At 34.8% G+C, this 17,747-nt stretch overlaps 4 protein-coding genes across 4 annotated transcripts; 3 read left to right on the top strand and 1 right to left on the bottom strand.

Moving 5' to 3' along the window:
* Nucleotides 1-626: 626 nt before the first annotated feature.
* LOC103869561 (protein CASP) lies at nt 627-5,446 on the bottom strand. Its single transcript, XM_009147642.3, has 19 exons — nt 5,167-5,446; nt 4,788-4,898; nt 4,499-4,677; nt 4,254-4,403; nt 3,940-4,028; nt 3,742-3,851; nt 3,498-3,592; nt 3,340-3,395; nt 3,070-3,235; nt 2,856-2,948; nt 2,596-2,724; nt 2,355-2,474; nt 2,095-2,175; nt 1,704-1,814; nt 1,466-1,609; nt 1,274-1,375; nt 1,102-1,181; nt 930-1,022; nt 627-836 (listed from the first exon to the last, which is right to left on the bottom strand). The coding sequence occupies exons 1-19, from the start codon at nt 5,264-5,266 to the stop codon at nt 776-778; spliced, it is 2,070 nt and encodes a 689-aa protein (XP_009145890.1). The 5' UTR covers nt 5,267-5,446; the 3' UTR covers nt 627-775.
* A 237-nt stretch (nt 5,447-5,683) lies between these two features.
* Nucleotides 5,684-7,361, top strand: LOC103869562 (protein PLANT CADMIUM RESISTANCE 7). Its single transcript, XM_009147643.3, has 4 exons — nt 5,684-6,268; nt 6,359-6,430; nt 6,529-6,741; nt 6,951-7,361. The coding sequence occupies exons 1-4, from the start codon at nt 6,214-6,216 to the stop codon at nt 7,010-7,012; spliced, it is 402 nt and encodes a 133-aa protein (XP_009145891.1). The 5' UTR covers nt 5,684-6,213; the 3' UTR covers nt 7,013-7,361.
* A 6,014-nt stretch (nt 7,362-13,375) lies between these two features.
* LOC103869798 (protein PLANT CADMIUM RESISTANCE 4) lies at nt 13,376-14,492 on the top strand. Its single transcript, XM_033291197.1, has 4 exons — nt 13,376-13,576; nt 13,682-13,753; nt 13,836-14,045; nt 14,281-14,492. Exons 1-4 carry the CDS (start codon nt 13,411-13,413, stop codon nt 14,352-14,354), a joined length of 522 nt encoding a protein of 173 aa, XP_033147088.1. The 5' UTR covers nt 13,376-13,410; the 3' UTR covers nt 14,355-14,492.
* Nucleotides 14,493-14,786: 294 nt separating this feature from the next.
* On the top strand, nt 14,787-16,086 carry LOC103869563 (protein SLOW GREEN 1, chloroplastic). Its single transcript, XM_009147644.3, has one exon. It carries the CDS (start codon nt 14,812-14,814, stop codon nt 15,898-15,900), a length of 1,089 nt encoding a protein of 362 aa, XP_009145892.1. The 5' UTR covers nt 14,787-14,811; the 3' UTR covers nt 15,901-16,086.
* Nucleotides 16,087-17,747: the final 1,661 nt, after the last annotated feature.

The following is a 17,747-nucleotide window of genomic DNA, read 5'->3' on the forward strand; positions in this document are numbered from 1 at the left end:
TTGTTTTATTTTCAACGGATATTAATTTTTAATATTTGTTCTGCGCCAAAAACTTACGGATATCCAAATTCGAAATCGAAACAACAATGAGCCAAACCAAATTTAACGGATAAAATGATGATCCCTGGATATAATAGTAATACACACAAATATAATCAGGCCATTGTAGGGTCTAAGCAATTATTATACCTTTCACATCTATGCTTGTGGGGAATGGAATTGTATTAAAGGATGATGACAAGATATTATGGGGGACCAAAAAAATGGGAGGATTGGCTTTTAATATCGAAACTAAAACATGGGGGGAGTGAAAATGAAAGGAAAGGAGGACAATATCATGAAAGGTTTACAGGGAATAAAAACAAATACTTGTTGGAGGTTGACCAAAGTTGACGAATGGAGAAGACTCGTTTACAACTTTGAAAGAGTCAAGTCGCCAAGTGGTGCGTTTGTATTTCCGTCCATCTTTATTCTTTGCGGTTGTATCTATGTTAAACAGTTTTCACCGAATCATTTTGTTATATTTCTTTTCTATATCTCTTCGATAATTTAACACTTGGGTATCATACAGTAGTGTTTCAAGAAAAAGTGTATCATTCAGTCTGTATACCTTGCGATATTCGGCATTTTCTAAAAGTAAAACTTCTCTGTGCTTTTATATATGTATATATCTAGTGATTCGGATCCCTCGCTGTACACAAGATTTCATCATCCCACTGTTTTAAAAAACTTCCCAGAGAAGATAACAAAAAGCTAAAAGTTTGTGGATAAATGATTAAAAACCGCGAGGGAGGTTTGTGGTTGTTTCTGTCATCGGAGTCTCCTCAGCTCCATGGCTATTATACCAACAAAGAAAATAAAATGAGAATCAAACAAACAATAGAGTTATAACTCAAAAAAAACTAACAAAAACTGGTGGATATTTGTACCTGAGATAGCTGAGAGCAGACATACGGTAGAGGCAAGTGAAGACCAGTACATGCAATCCTATTGTGTAGAAGAATGCAAATGTCCTCGCATACCTGAAAAAAGAAACCTAATAAGCAAGATATACTTCTTGTGATGTTAATTAATTTTGAATAATGAAGACGGGCGGCTTACTTGTTTCCTAGAAGAAAACGCCCACTGCTTAATGTAATCCGATCTCTAATTCCCAAATCTTTGACCCGTTGCTCTCTTTCCTATTAATACACCATTTACATGAGTGATGAGGCTGGAATGGTTAATACACTAACTAAGGTCTGTGTATAGATACACGAAGAATGTTTTTAACCTTTTTCGAGAATGCTGCAAATGGGTTGATATCATCCTCGTATATTTTCTTGTACTTAGATTCCACATCCGAGCTAAATCCACTTTCCAGATCTTCCACATACTGACGTTTTGAGAAACATTTCAATCAACCATGAGAATAAAACACAAGAGCATGATGGGACAGAAAAATGTGATGTAGAAAAGAAAATACCTTCTTTGATCCCCGGGAAACAACTTTATCATGGTTATAGTCTTGGACATAACGGATTTTACCATAGAGTTTGACGTTGTCTGCTTTGGTCTTCTCCAATTCGTCTGTGAGAAAGCCTATCTTCTCTTTTAATCGCCTTATTTCCTGTGCAATATTAAGAGAACACAGAGCTCAAATGAGTTTAACCAAAGACGGAGAACAGGGATTAAAGTGGATCTTCCAAGTGCACTACTGTTACCTCTTCTGTTTCCCGCAACCGTGCTCTGAACCGATCTCTTTGGCTGCAGATAACTTTCAGCATTGAGCTTTGATCTTGATCTGTTGGAACATGTTTCTGATCCATAGGAGACTATCAAAAGGAAACCAAACATAAGAGCTGCAATTAGTGTTAAGGTATATATATGAAAACTTTCAAATGTTGTGGCATCAAATTTCAAACATATATTATAGTAAGCATAGAAAGTAGACAGTTTAAAATCACCTATTAAAGAATTAAAGCTTTATATTACTGGTTCTAGATCTTAGTTCAGAACCATTTGGTTCTTTCTCTTTTCTTTCGGGGAATATTCCCAGCTTCAAGAGTGCATGAAAAATTACATGACTCATACACATATGTCAGAGAGAAGTACCTCAGACTGCTCAGCCACACCTGCTTCTGAGAACTCCCACTCATTAAATAGAGCACCTTTTCGCTCTTTTGAACTGTAACCCTGTGTAACAAGTAGAGAAGGTTTCAAGTACAATCAAAGTTTTTCATATCTGGTTTCTTTCTTCTCAGAAAATCCTCATAATCTCAGAAAATAATAGACATATATACACAGAAAAATCATGGAAGGATCTCAGAAGGAGAAGAGAAACCTTAAAATGGTAGCTACACACTCTTACATACCTTCAAGATATCATCCTCCAACTTTTGAATCAGTTTTTGCTGTTCATTAACCTTAGCTGTTAGTTCTTCTCCCTTGGCTTCAGCCTTCTCAAGCAAAGAGGTTTTCTCAGAAAGTTGAACCTGGGATAAAAAGTGGTTTAATCGACCAATGCTATTGACTTGTACAGGTTCATACCACGGAAAGAGTAACGAAGAAACATAATCACAGTGGTGCCGGTTCATTCCGTAGAAGGTTATGTACCTTTAATTGAGTGACCTCATGCTCCATTTTTCTGTTTTTATCAAGAAGAAGCGACTCCATTCTACTCATCTCTTCACCAGTAGTAGCAGCATCCCAGTCCTCGGCCTCGATTGAATTGTAACCTACAGCCTAAGACGCAATAACAGCGTTGCATTTTAGGTAATTGTGTTATTAAGAGGAAAATAGATGATTGATCTGTGGCAAGAAGTTACTTAGAAGAAAAAGACGTAAGCACCAAAAAAAAACAGAAATGTAAGTACCTGCAGAATTTTCACTTTCTTGCGCAGATCATCAACTAACTTTGCTGATGGTCTTTCTTGAAGCTCTTCCGTCATCTCTTCAATGACAGTATCCTAGTTAATTAAAAAAAATTACGACATGCAAACATTAGACATGGAAAGCGATATCAAACTGATTTCCAAAACAAAAAAATTCTCAGTATAAACTACAAAAGATGGATGGCATAGATTTCACCTTTTTATTGAGCAACGAATTTAATTTCTTTATCTCGGCAACATAATCTTCTCGCTCATTAGCTAGAGTTGTCTCAATATTGTGAATTTCCATATTAAGCTCTGATATAATCTTCTCTTTTGCAGTCAAAGAATTCTCCAGCATATTATTTGAATCTACACTGTCACTGCAGTGAACGAGCACAACAAAAATACAAAAATCAAAACAACACAATAATTGTGCCTTGAACTGTGCCTTGTTAAATGGACACTTAAGTGTCAACTATTTTACCTATTCTTGTTTTCAGTGTCTTCATTAGCTGTTTGCAGCTGAGACCGTAGATGTCCCTGTAACAAAATAATAACAAAATTAGGGCGCAACATTCTCCGGTTTATCCTGGGGCATTCCCTAAATTCAAACATGACATTAAAGAACATTCTGTGAAATACCTTTTCCCTCTCAAGTGTAAGGAGTCGTGTTTGAGCACGCTCCACTTCGTCCATCAACAGACCAAGTTCAGATTGCTTTGTCGCTTTTTCTTCGTCTGATGTTATAGATAAGAAGTAATGTGAACAGATAATAAGAAAGATTGAAAGGAAAGAGACAAGTTTTTAGAAGACTAATCATGAAAAGGAGATTATCCCAATTATGAAAACACAAAATGATTCACCAAATTAAGGGTCAATGCACAACCTGATTGAGCACGAAGTTCAAAAAGTTGGCTCTGTGCTAACTCATGCAATTTTTGCATAGTGGAGACACTGTCTTTTGCTTGCCTTAACTGATCTTGCAAAGCTTGCTCTCTGTATAAAAGGTGAATACGGAAATGTTCGTAATGGCTCAAATAACTCTTAAGCACCCGAATCATTCACGGAAGAAAACATATTTTACCTATCCTTTAAAAGCTCCAGCGTTTTCTGATTTTCCTCAGCCAGATTTCTTTGCTTGATCTCAACAACCTCCTTGATTTTTTCTTCCATCTGAATCCAAACAATACAACACGGTATCACTTTTAATCTTCAACAGTAACAGTTACAGGATCATAAAATAGCATCTCTATATAGCTCTGTGTAAGTTTGCATTTGACCTCCAGGAATAGGTTCAAGCATTCAAGGAAGTTACGCTTTACTGACAGTCACATTTGTTTAGTTTTGTCCCTATACCAATTAGAATTTAGAAGAATACGAGAAAAAAGCAAAGCTAACCTGCTGCTCAAGCTGGCGGTTCCGTTCTTCTAGTCTCCTTATTGTAGCCTGTTGATTTTTCAGATGAGTCGCTTCTGTCCTATATTCCTCAAGTTCAACTTTCATTTTTCGATTCTCAGATTCCACCTCAGATAATTTACGCTCTTGCTCCTGAAATACAGTAAATGGTAAGTCCAGTTATATATCATTCAGGTAACATGACTCAAGGTTTCTATCACGGTAACGTCAGGGAACTGGAGAATTACAGCAATAGACGCAAGAGCAGGAAAGGGATCTGGTGCTTCATAGAGTTTCTGATAGATGTTTAGGAAAGCATTCTCCCCAAACTTGGCCCTCTTGGTAATATTATCAACTTCTTCCTGATACCCCTTGAGCAAGGAGTTAAACATACCAAGTTTGTCCTCAGGCGATGCTTTTTTGAAGTCTGTTTCCAAGATAAAACCATAAAACATGTTAACATCTCCCATTATATTCACCAAACTAATATGCCATAAACATCATCAGTTAGATCCCCTAGGATGAAACAAAAAGTACCCCTGGTGCTCTCTGCAAGCTTTCGCCGATTCTTCTGGCTGTTTTCTTGATTCTCAGCTATCCTAAGCCCTTGCTCGTCAAGTATACTCTTCTCCTTCTCCAAATCAAATTCTGAAACAAATATTTGATGATAACTGTTAACGCAATCAACTGAAACTTTCTCAATCGGATCACATTACGCTATCATGTCTTTCGTTCTCCGGAATATTCAAATGGCAATCTCATCACATCACTAGTTTGATTCACAGCCTTACTCCTTCAACTGAATCCAAAACTAAACCTAAGCACGAATCTCTCCTACTACAACAAGCTACCACTGAGCTTCACCACGATTCGAATCAAACGAATAGATAGCTAGACGTATGAATCTGAAACAAACCTTTCCAAAAACTGGTGACGACAGGAATGGGAGAGGATGATGAAGAAGAAGAAGAAGGAGTAGTTTTATCTCTCTCCGATCCATCTTGCACGGCCTCCATTCGCCACGGATTCGGATCCCGATCACACGCTCAGGCGAACACAAGCAATACTTCAGTACGAAGAAACTTTCTGGGAAAGTGAAAATTTTCCTTCGAATCAACGATAAAATTTCCCGGTGGTTGTTTTTTTTTTCCTGGAAATTTTACTAACGCCGATCGGATCTGCTGATACATTAGAGTTAGGTGGTAAAATAGTAATTATACTTAACACTTTAACAGGCTTTGAAATATTGAACCACTAAGCTAATATCAAATCTAATGGGCTGATGCTTGGGATGTACAAAGGCCCACTTTAGAGGCCTAAATTCAAATCAAAAACAATTAAGAAGGGATCACGCTTTAACGCGTAAAGCTGTAATTATTATATTTTTGAGAAAATCGTAACAACTGCTATTCTTACGGTCTTAAAAATGAATTCAATGTTTCAAAATATCAGTTATAAATGACTGTGAAAGAATTTTCCTTAACCGTACAAATTGTGAGTTAATATTTACAGACATTTTAGCATATTTTTCATTTATTAAATTAGCATATCTTGAGTACACTTATATTTTTATAATGTTTTTATGATTAATAAATATGTTATACTAATATTGTAGGATTAAATCAGTCTAAAACACGTTTTTTCCTTACATCAATCAAAAACGCGTAAATAGTTAGATAGACATGTTCAAATGTAGAATGAAATTAATATTACCCAATTAAATCGTTTTCAAAAATTCATAATAAATCAGTCTAAACGTTGCAAGCTCTCCTCGATGGTAGAAAATCATTTTAAAAAAAGACAAAAATCTGCATCGTAAAAAAGTGCAACGAACTAAAGTTTAAGCATTTATAGCGACCAATTGACAACATTCAACCAAGTATATATACTCAACATCCATTCATAATTTCTTTTACATCATCTTCAATCCTCTTTTTACCAAAAGAGCTATCAACACTTTACGATGGAGAACCAATGGACTTCTGGTCTTTGCAGCTGCATGGAAGACGGCAAAACTGGTAATTAGAGTCGTTACTTAGAATTAATCAAATATTCAGTAAATATTTAATTGATTTTTTTTCCTTTTGATTTAATTTGCGTTGGTTAAGTTTGCCTTACATGTTTCTGTCCGTGCGTCGCTTTTGGGCGGATCGCTAATATTGCTGACGAAGGAAATCACGGTAAGTCATACATTATATATTTATATTATTTATTGTATTTGTGTGTAAACGTATGTAAATGTATGATTGTACTCATGTGACGCGTTTATAATATGTAGGTTGTGGGGAATGTGGGATATTTTACGGGCTGATATGTTGTGTGGTCGGGCTGCCATGCTTGTTCTCATGCACTTACCGGACCAAGATCCGACGCAAATTCGGGTTACCGGAGTCTCCAGCTTCGGATTGCATCACTCACTGCTTTTGTGAAAGTTGTGCTCTTTGTCAAGAATACCGTGAACTCAAGAACCGTGGTCTTGACCCTTCTATTGGTAATTGCAATTCTTATGAACCTTTTTCCCAAGGAAGAGAGTATAAGTCATATTATTCATATACAAAATCATCAGTCTTTTTTATTTTTCTGTTTTCTTTGTTTTTTGTTAAAGAATTTCACAGAGCATTATTTATCTGTTTTTGACAGGACAAGTTTTTTTGTTGTTGATAAACTATTAACGTTGCATTTATTATTTTGGTGTAATAGGATGGAATGAGCATATGCAACGGGCAACATCTCCTCCTATGGGTCAATACATGAAGAGTTGATTCTAAAGTTTCAAGTTTCGCGATATGCTTTTTTTTAGTGAATGGATGATTTAAATTCAATAACTGGATTCAGAAATACAGCACCTTTAGGTGTGTTTTAAAGTATTCAACTAGATTTTCACCCGCGCAACTGCGCGGATGTTTATTTTTACTTTTATACACATAAATTATTGTTTTAGAACATAAGTGGTATATACTTTTAACTTTAATCATATACTTAAATATATATATAACTATTTTAAATACAATAATTTTATAATTTACATGTTACAATTAATCAATTATTTAAAACTTTATGTATTTTTCACTTCTTATTATATACTTATCTTATTGTATTTGCATTTAATTATTAAACAACTTAATATATTCATGAGAAAATATAATTAAATTATTTTGTATTTAATTTATGCTAAATTCCGACCCGTCTTTCAAAGGTGGTTTCTTTTTACCAATATTTTATGCTTATTCATTTTAGATAATATATTATTGTATATACAAAAGTCTAAGATATATTAATTTTTAGACATGTATTATATAGTTTGTTAATTTTAAGCCGTTCTATCATCATGCTATATTTTTAAAATAAATAGTTTATATTTATGAACTATAACTTAAAATACATTAAGTTATTGTTAAAATATTTTTACACAGATTTTTTATATTTAAAATGAAAATATATTATAATTAAAGTAGTTACAAAGATTTTATATTATTAACTTTAAAGAAATACATGTTCATTTTTATACATGTATTATATAGTTTGCTAATATTAACTCATTTTACCAACGCATTAGATTTTATTTTTAAAAATAAATATTTTATACTCAATAAAATAAAATATATAAATTATATAAATTTATAAATTTTAATACAATTTTATTATATTTACCTCAATATAATAATTTTCTTTTAATATGATTGATTATGATTATATAATAGATAAAATATTATAGTATTTTTGTTTTTATTTTATAGACGATAACTAAATAAATTAATGTATAATAATATTTCAAACTAATTTCGAAATTAGTGAAAATATTTAAATATAATTTCGAAAATGAAGATCATGTAAAAATCTTTTAAAACAGATTTGTTAGAATTTTAAAATAAATATATTTATATTTAAAATGAAAAGATATCAAAAGATATTATGATTAAAGTATTTTAAGGATTCTATATATTATTAGTCTTAATAAAATACATTTAATAAGATTTTTAAGTGATTGTGCAAATTAAAAAATCACACATGAAAAAAGTCATGACTTCTATTTTAATATATAAGACTAGATCTCGACCCGCGCAACCGCCCGGGTGTTTGTTTCCATTTTTTTTATATAAACATTTTATTTACAATTCTAAATTGGTATATATTATAATATATATAAGGTGTGTTTATCACTTTTTTTTTTTTTTTTTTTTTTTTTTTTGTCAGCAAACAAAACAGATTCATGTAGACTCTGCGAACCATTCCGGTAGCTCTGCATCCATATGGACGACAAACGACGGTTGCTTTCTTGCACTGCGTGCGAGACTGTCCGCCTTTGAGTTTTGTGTCCGTGGTATATGAATGATCTCTGAGCTGTTGAAACTCCTGTTTAAAACTTTTATGTCTTCCAAATAGCTTGCAAAGGCTGGCCACTCTTCTGGTTCCGACACCATCTTCACCAATTGAGCACTATCCGTTGCAAAAGTAACCCATGCTTGTCTAAGATTCCTCATACATTCCATTGCCCATATAAGGGCCTCTATCTCTGAGTGTAGTGGCGACTGACTCGCTCTCGTGTTCCTTGCTCCCATTAGTCCATCGTAGCCTTCCAGGGTACTATACCATCCTTGTCCTGAAAAACTATCCTCATTTTTCCAAGATCCGTCTGTAAAACACCATCTACCTGGTATACTCGTTATTATCGAAGATACATGAATTTGGGTGCGTTCCATGTCTTGAGTCTGAGAATTTTGTGCTTCCACCCAAAGTAACGATTCCGTTTCTGCCAGTTTGAGAGTATCTCTCGGGTCCATATCCAAATTGCTAAAAACTTTGTTGTTTCTACCTTTCCATATATACCAGAGAATCCAAACAAATGAATGATCCTCCATTTTAGGAGAAACTCTCCAAAATAAATAATCCATATTGGTAAACAAAGATTGAGTGGGAAAAATATTTGGATTCATCGGGATCCGTGAAAGTGCCCAGACCTGAACTGTCGGTGGACATTCAAAAAACACATGATTAGCTGATTCCTCGGGAGCACCACATCGGTCACAAACAGTATCTCCTTGCATTCCTCTTGACCTCAAATTTTTCTTAACCGCTATACATCCCGTCAATAGTTGCCATAAAAAATGTTTCAACTTGGGTGGGCAGCGTAACTTCCAACAAAACGCCTTCAAAGGTGTTATCGAAGGGCCAAACTGGGGTGGCATTATTTCTCTATCCGGATATACTCGTTCCACTTCATAGCCAGATTTAACTGTGTATTTACCATTGTTTGTAAAATGCCATCCATTCCGGTCTTCTAGATGAGATCTACTGATATGAATACTTTGAATAATTTTCACATCTTGCGGATCCACTAGAGCCCGAATAACCTGTAGGTTCCATGATCGTGATGTTCCATCGATGAGAGCATCCACTGTTAGGTCCGGGTAAAGATTGTGTTGATTTTTATTTGCTGGTCTCGGGCGAGTGGATGGATGCCAAGGATCATTCCATACTGATATAGATGATCTTGTTCCCACCCTTTTGATTAGTCCTTTGCTAACCAGAGATCTAGCAGAGACAATACTACGCCAACCATAAGATGACGAGTATGATCTAATGGGTTCCAGGGGTGAAGCATTCCTGAAATATCTCCCTTTGAATACACGAGAAAATAAAGTATTCGGTTTGTCCATTAATCTCCAAAATTGTTTCCCAAGCATAGCTGTATTAAAATCTGTGAGATCTTTGAATCCCAAACCTCCATCGTCCTTAGAGCTACACAGTTTGTCCCATGATTTCCAATGCATACCTCTCTTGTTACCCCCTGGACTCCACCAGAATTGTGCTACAGCACTAACTAATTTCTTCATTACCGTTTTGGGAATTCGAAAGCATGACATCACATTGTTTGGTAAGGCTGTAACCACAGATTTTATAATCACTTCCTTACCCCCTCTGGTGTTTATCACTTTTTAAAACATAATAATTTTACCATATATGTTTTTTTATTGAATAGATTGTTTCAAACTTTCACATACGTCAGGTTTTTTTATTATGTTTTTTGGATTGTTATTTCATTATTTAACTCGTAATTATATATAAAGATTGGTAAATATTTTTTTATTGTTACCTCGAAAATATTGTAATATTTCACAAATTTAAAAGTTTTAAAATTAAATATTTACCTACATATATATTATCTAGTATATTTATATTTGAGTATACTTGTTCTCCATCAAATAGATTGTTCCAAATTTCACATGTGCTTGTTTTTTCTTATATTTTTTTTTGTTTGTTGGATTAGTATTTCATTATTAAAAAAAAATAGAAATATAATTTGGAAAATATTAAAACATTATTATCTCCATATATAATAAAACATTTCACAAAATAAGAAACTTAACAAAAACTAAACCTAAAGCTTCATGTATAATTTTTTAAAAGAATTTAATTTAACATTTAATTATATTTTTTAATGAATTATTTAATTTTTAAAGTTAAGATTGTAAAGAGTTAAAAATAGTATACATATGAGTCAAGTTATTTTAAAAAAGTTTTAATGGGTCAAGTATTCTTTAAATTCAATTCTCATAAGCCCAATATTAATGTTTTTTAAGCCCGAAATAATCAGTTAACAGATTTTTCTCCGGAAAAAAATGTGTTCTTTCCCGAACAAATTTCTTCGGTTTCTGTCTTCTCTTTAACCTAACTACGATTCTAAATACGATCCTCCAAATTCGTCGACTAAATTCGGCTCTCAGACACCATCTTTTCTTGACTCCCAACCAAGATCAAGTAATCATGTCTATTTATAAAGGTTATAGTTTCGTTGAATTTGTATATACCACTTGTTTATTTTTTCAATTGATTTACTCTATCAATTGATTTTCAATTGATATACCACTCGTGAAATATTCAACGGAAGAATATATGGAGCTTAAAAATAAATGTTCTACAATTATATCAATTAATGTAAATATAGTTAGCCATATTAATAATGGTAAAAGTAGTTAGTTGGAGATTAAATGTTATATGACATTCTAGGAATAGGTCCATTAGGTTCATTTAAAAAAAAAAATCACACATGAATCAAAGTTGTGACTTCTCTTTTAATATATAAGATTTAAATGATTTCAGTTTTCTTAATTTTATTTTTGGTATAATGAATAAATAGATAAATTATGATGGTGTAACCCACATATGGTTGGATAAAAGGTGAAACAAAAACTAGTATCACTCATGCTCTCTGGCTCTCTCCAAGCTTTTCGCCGATTCTTCTGGCTGTTCTCAGATATTCTTATCCCTTGCTCGTCAAGCCGACTTTTTTTTCCTTCTCCAAATCAAGCCGCGAAAAACAAACATTTTCAAGACTGGTAAATCGTTTGGGAAAATGCTTTCAAGATTTCCAAAACAAAGTGAAAAAACTCAAACGCGTTTTTTTCTTCTTACAGCAAGTTAAAACGTGTTTACAAAAACGTAGCAAGAGACTTGCTATTATGGTGACGTTTATTACTTATAGATTGTATAATAATTAAAATCTGCATATAATGTAATTAGGGCTATATTGGTTTGGTCGCTGCAGGTACGACGTCTGCGGCTGCGGCTAGCTTGTAAGTTTGTTCATTTCATTGACGCGGGTATCTGCGTCTGCGTCTGGGGCCGAATGCAGCAACACGCGTCAGACGTAGAAAAAATCAGCAATCGCGACTTAAATATTGCGTCTACTTAACTTATTTACGGTTTTGTCCTTAACCTAATTCACTAATTACCAAAATATCTAGATCTAATAACCACAGATGCAACCCCATTAATGCGACCCCATTGACGCATCTCTCTCTCGACCTCCGACACAAACCAGTGCTGTATCTCTTCTCCGACGCAGCTCGAGCTCGACCAAACCCATCTCTTTCATCTCTCACGACCTCGAGCTCTCCATCTCCGACGAAACCCATCTCCAGAGCTCTCTCTCTATCTCCGACGCGAGAAACCCATCTCTTCCATCAATGTAAAACTAGTGAGTTATCACATATCCTCCGTTATTGAAATTATTTGAACTCATTTTAACAAAAAGTGCAACATACTAGTTATGACTTACGAGATGAGTCTCTTAATGTGTGTGTGTGTTTACAACGTTCCTGATTTTATCAAAGGTGCATTGTACTAAAAATTAAGCATTTATGGTCTTGAAATAACAGTGACTCCATATATTCAACATCCATTTATAAAAACCTTTCACACCACCTATAAGCCTTTTAACTGGAAAAGTCAATATAGTGTCAAATAGTGAGTTGTCACATATCTTCTGTAATAAATAGTTTTTTTTATATAATGAATCAATTATAAGAAATTTCTATCATTGGTATAAACCACATATATATATCATTGTGGATGTTTGCCAACTGCCACGATATTCTAGGTAAGGTTGTGTAAGAGTGTATCAATACCCAAAGGCTGAACTTGCATATTAATCGTGTTTACCATGATCAAATATCATTGTATTAACAGTTTTCAGAAGTAAGTTGCAGTTTTATTTTCGTTTTATATACTAAAACATAAAATAAGAAAATACCACCAGGTCCACCACCATTCCTAAGCAGTATAATCTCGACAATGTTTCAAAAACCGATGTTTTATTTTTTCATATAATATTTCTTCCTTTTTGAGATAAATATATGAGCTGATCCATTTCCAGTTTTCCGACTCCAAATAAAATTTGAATTGAAGTCAAAGTTACATACACAATCAAGCACAATTTTCAAATTTAGTAATGCTAATAAACGTAACTGGCATGGGATGCAATAACTAAACGCATGCAATTGATTTTTTTTCTATTAGAAAATAAACCTAACATACTTTTTTTTGTTGAAGTTTGATGCACAATGCACAGACCACAGTTTATTGTTTTTGAGGTTATTTTACGAACGGTGACAGCCGAACTAGTCTGGGGAATAGTTTTTATCATAATAGTTAAATTACAAATCACTATTAATGTACAACATGGAAATAACTATATGAATAAAATTAACGAGTCCACTATTTGAAAAAATATTTTAACTAAAACAACTATGAGAAACCTTTCTCTATATAAACTTAGCCTTCATCCATAATTCTTTCACAAAACTAGGAGATAGTAGTTATAAAAGATAAAAAAAAAAAAGAAACTTCTTGTTGCCAAAGTAGCCGGTAAACCCTATCTATGGTTCGACCAGGTCTTGACCAGCCGAATCAGGCTCATCCTCAGGGTGACGGAAACAACAAGGCACATATTCAGCCAAACATACCAACGGGTATACCGGTCGATAACCAAACACAAAACCGTTGGAATTCCGATATATTCGACTGCATGAACGACAGTGAGAACGGTTAGTTAACTTTACAAAACAAAATCACAAACAAAATAACGGAATCTTATACATAAAAATATTTATACGATTTATATGTGTTGTTGTTGTGGTGCGTTGGATCAGCTGTGATAACATTTATAGTTCCGTGCGTCACGTTTGGACAGATCGCTGAAATTGTTGACGAAGGCGCGACAAGTAAGTTATTGGTTCATACATACATGCACAAAAATGTTTAATATTATCATAGAACCTCATTTGTGTATCAATTATCATGCAGCTTGTGCGATTGGTGGGGTGTTGTATGGAGCGATATTTCTAACTTTGTTCCCGTCCGTGTACTCATCCCTATTCCGGGCCAAGATAAGAAACAAATACGGGTTACCGGATGCTCCAGCTCCAGATTGGCTCACTCACTTATTCTGTGAGCCTTGTGCTCTTTGTCAAGAGTATCGTGAGCTCAAACACCGTGGTTTTGACCCCAAAATTGGTAATTTTTCATTATTATGAATATATTCACTCATTATAATAAATCTTCTTTCAATTTTTTTTCTATGTTTTTGATCACCAGATGAAAACTTTGATTTGATTTGCTTTTCTTAGCCAAAAAAAAAACTTTGTTTTGCTTTATTTTGCTTTCTTTTGTTCTATTCATTTTGTGGTGATAGATCGTGTTTTTATAACCAGAGGTGGTCTAAATTTACTACTATTAATTGGTGCAATAGGGTGGGCTATGAATGTGCAAGCACAACAGCAAGAGATGATGGCTCCTCCAACAGGTCAACGAATGATGGGTTGACTTTGATGGGTTAACTTAAAAGGAATGTTTGTTCTATTTTATCACAACATGATTCAAAGAATGATTTTTAAATTTGTCTTTTTGCTACTTTTTTGTAATATGGCAAGTGTCTAATACGGTAAACAACTCTTTTATTTATATATTTGATGGCCAAAATAAGTGCAAGGCAGCGATGCCATGTTCCCTCGTTGGCGCCCATGAACAAACATGAGTGTTGCAAAACAAATTCTAGAAAACATTTTCGATTAGTTTCCAGAAAATAAAAAAAATTGATTCTATTTTTTTTTGAGCAACAAGAAAAAATTATTCAATACACACTTCAGAGTTAAATGTGAAAATGATTTTTCTAAACATTTAGAATATAAGTTCTAAAAGGCCCAAATATTAAAAGGCCAATCATAGTTCTTAATAAAGCCCAAATACAATTCACTTTTTTCTTACATTGTTCGACTTTAGAATGGTGGAGTGGTGGTTGACTCAAGTTAACAACAATCCTTGTCTCATCCGAAAATCGCTGCCGCCTACCTCGTTGGATTGTGAGTTCGCTTCTCCACTCTCCAGCCACTCATACAATACGCTGAGAACCATGTTCACGTCTCTCTCTGTTCCTTACTCGCTTCCTTCTTCATTGTCTTTCTCTTTAGTCGCCGTTAAAACTCCTCCGGTCGCCGCGCATATTGTTCCCCGCCGTGATCTCGTCTCTCTGCGCATCAGGGCTAGCAAGAACGGTTCTCCGGATTACCGTTTTCACGAAAAGCTCAAATCTTTCGCCAAATCAGCAATTATAATCGGAGCTGCTGTTTCCATGACCGGAAAGCTCTCAACTTTACCGGCGAAAGCGGAATCTCCGGTTACCACCACCGAGGAAGTGAAAGAAGAGAACTTTTCGTCTGAGATCGAACCCACTTCGCCATTAACGGAGCTTCTAGAATCCACCCCAGAAGCTGTCAAAACGCTGAGATCACTGCTTCAGCAGAAGCTAGAGAACGGAGAAGACGAAGAAGCTCTCAAGCTCTTAGAGAGACTCGTAACCGCACAGCCAGAGGAAACAGAGTGGAAGTTTTTAATGGCGAGGCTATTAGGTGAAATGGGTCGTACCCAAAACGCACGCCAAGTGTTCGAGGAAATTCTCCAACGAAACCCACTCTCGTTCGAGGCCTTGTTCGAGAACGCGTTGCTCATGGACAGGTCCGGGGAAGGAGACGCGGTGCTGCAGAGGCTGGAGGATGCGTTGGCTGTGGCTGAAGCTGAGAATATGGTGAAGGAGATTAGGGACGTGAGGCTGATCATTGCGCAGATACAGTTCTTGCAGAAGAATGTGGATGAGGCGTTGAGGAGCTACGAGCAGCTGACGAGAGAGGATCCTAAGGATTTCAGACCGTATTTCTGTAGAGGTATGATTTATAGTTTGCTTGATAAGAACGTTGAAGCTAAGGAGCAGTTTGCGAAGTATAGAGAGCTGTCTCCGAAGAAGTTTGAAGTTGAAGGGTATTTGAGAACTCCATTGTCTAAGATGAAGCTCTTTGGTAGTGGTGAAGATAATTGAGTTTGAGTTAGAATAATAGCTCTTATATCTGGAGAATAAGACACGGAAGACTAGATAGTTTTCCTGAGAGATTACGTTGGAGTTACTTATAAAGCAAAATGATTTTTTTTTTTATGTTCGAGTTAAAACTTATGAATTTGTGATTTATTTATGAGTTGATTACACAATAAGACACTTTTTCTCTTTCTTTTACAACAAAAGACACTTCTCACATGTCGAGCACATTTTGGTGGGACCAACCTATTATTTGGACAACTATACCCTTAATGAGAAGAAATTTAAAGTGGATTTTAGTTGGAGCAGACTTATGTTATACGTTACAAACACACTGGATAAACAGGTTTGCATATTCTTACATCTACTTTGATATAAATGTTGAAATATAAAAATATATATCAAATTATTTTATATTCTATTATTGTTCATTTCACCTTGTGTTTGTATTTGCTTTTTTTCTCAAAATTGTAGATATATAAAACAAATACAACTGTTATAATAAACTGTATAAATTTTTTTCTATATTTTAAAATCTATTTTCATATATATTTATATATTTTAATATTTATACAAAAACCATGTGGACATGGATACGAAAAATGATGACATATATGTTATACATGATAGAAAAATATGGACATGAATTGACAAAAAAACACGAACGAAAAGAAATATATATAAAAAATCAGTTTGTATAATATAAGTATGGATGCCAAAGTGTGGATGCCAAAGTGTATACAACAGAATTAGAGACACAATATTCATTAAAAGTGTGGATGCCAAAGTGTATACTGCAGAGTTAGAGACACACCAAATATGAACATGAAATGTGTGGACAGAAAGTCATGAACATTAATGGCACTATAGCAAATAGAAGGTTGTGTTTGATAGATGTAAGATATCTAGACAGAAAACATGGATGACTGATATGTGGATGGGAAAATATAAATGAGAGATGCATAAACTATAAAACGTGGACACATAAGCGTGGATGGAGGATATGGAAATGGACATTAAAAATGTGTATGAAAAAAGTAAATTATAATTGTGATTTCTTTAAAAATATAAAAATGTGTTATGTGTAGAGATTCAAAGATGTAAAAGACTGATTTTATTGATATGAAAGAAAGCTGTTGATCGTAAGATCGAATACAAGAATCACAAGAGACAAATTATCTCTCCATGAACATGATGATCAAACAATTGATACCTTTCTCTCATTAGCCTAGCTCATACTTATACTACTACTACTCTCTCTCTCTCCTTCACGTACGCTCCTTCCTCGTAACCGCCTAGCGTCACGTGATCTCCCCACATCAGCAGACACCCCATGTGCTGTGTCCCCTAACAACTTTATTCCTTATTCACCTTGATAACTTATCTTCCTCCTTCACACGTCACTCCTCCCATATGTTGGGCCCTTTCATGTATTGGCTGGGCCCTTTCTTCTCGCGTATTGGTAGAGAATGGGTGGGTGAGTAGCCTCGTACGTATCATTACCGGGCGCATTGAAACTGACCTTGTCCTCAAGGTCCAACTCAGGATACAACCTCTGCATCTGCTCCTTTTCTTCCCATGTGCAGTCAAACGATGTCAAATCCTTCCATTTGATCAAAACATCCTGTTGTCCCGACTGAGGATGTACATGCGAGTTCCAAACCGCTTCTGGCTCAGCAACCAACACACCCTCTGAAGTAAGCTGTGGTGGCAATGCAGTGGCTGGGATAGAGTCGCCTATGGCTTTCTTTAGCTGCGAAACATGGAACGTGTGATGTATCTTAGTACCTTCAGGCAGCTTAAGGCGATAAGCTACCTGTCCCACTCGAGCTTCTACCTCGAACGGCCCATAG

Source organism: Brassica rapa, chromosome A05, assembly GCF_000309985.2.
Source record: "Brassica rapa cultivar Chiifu-401-42 chromosome A05, CAAS_Brap_v3.01, whole genome shotgun sequence".
Classification (NCBI taxonomy): Eukaryota; Viridiplantae; Streptophyta; class Magnoliopsida; order Brassicales; family Brassicaceae; genus Brassica; species Brassica rapa.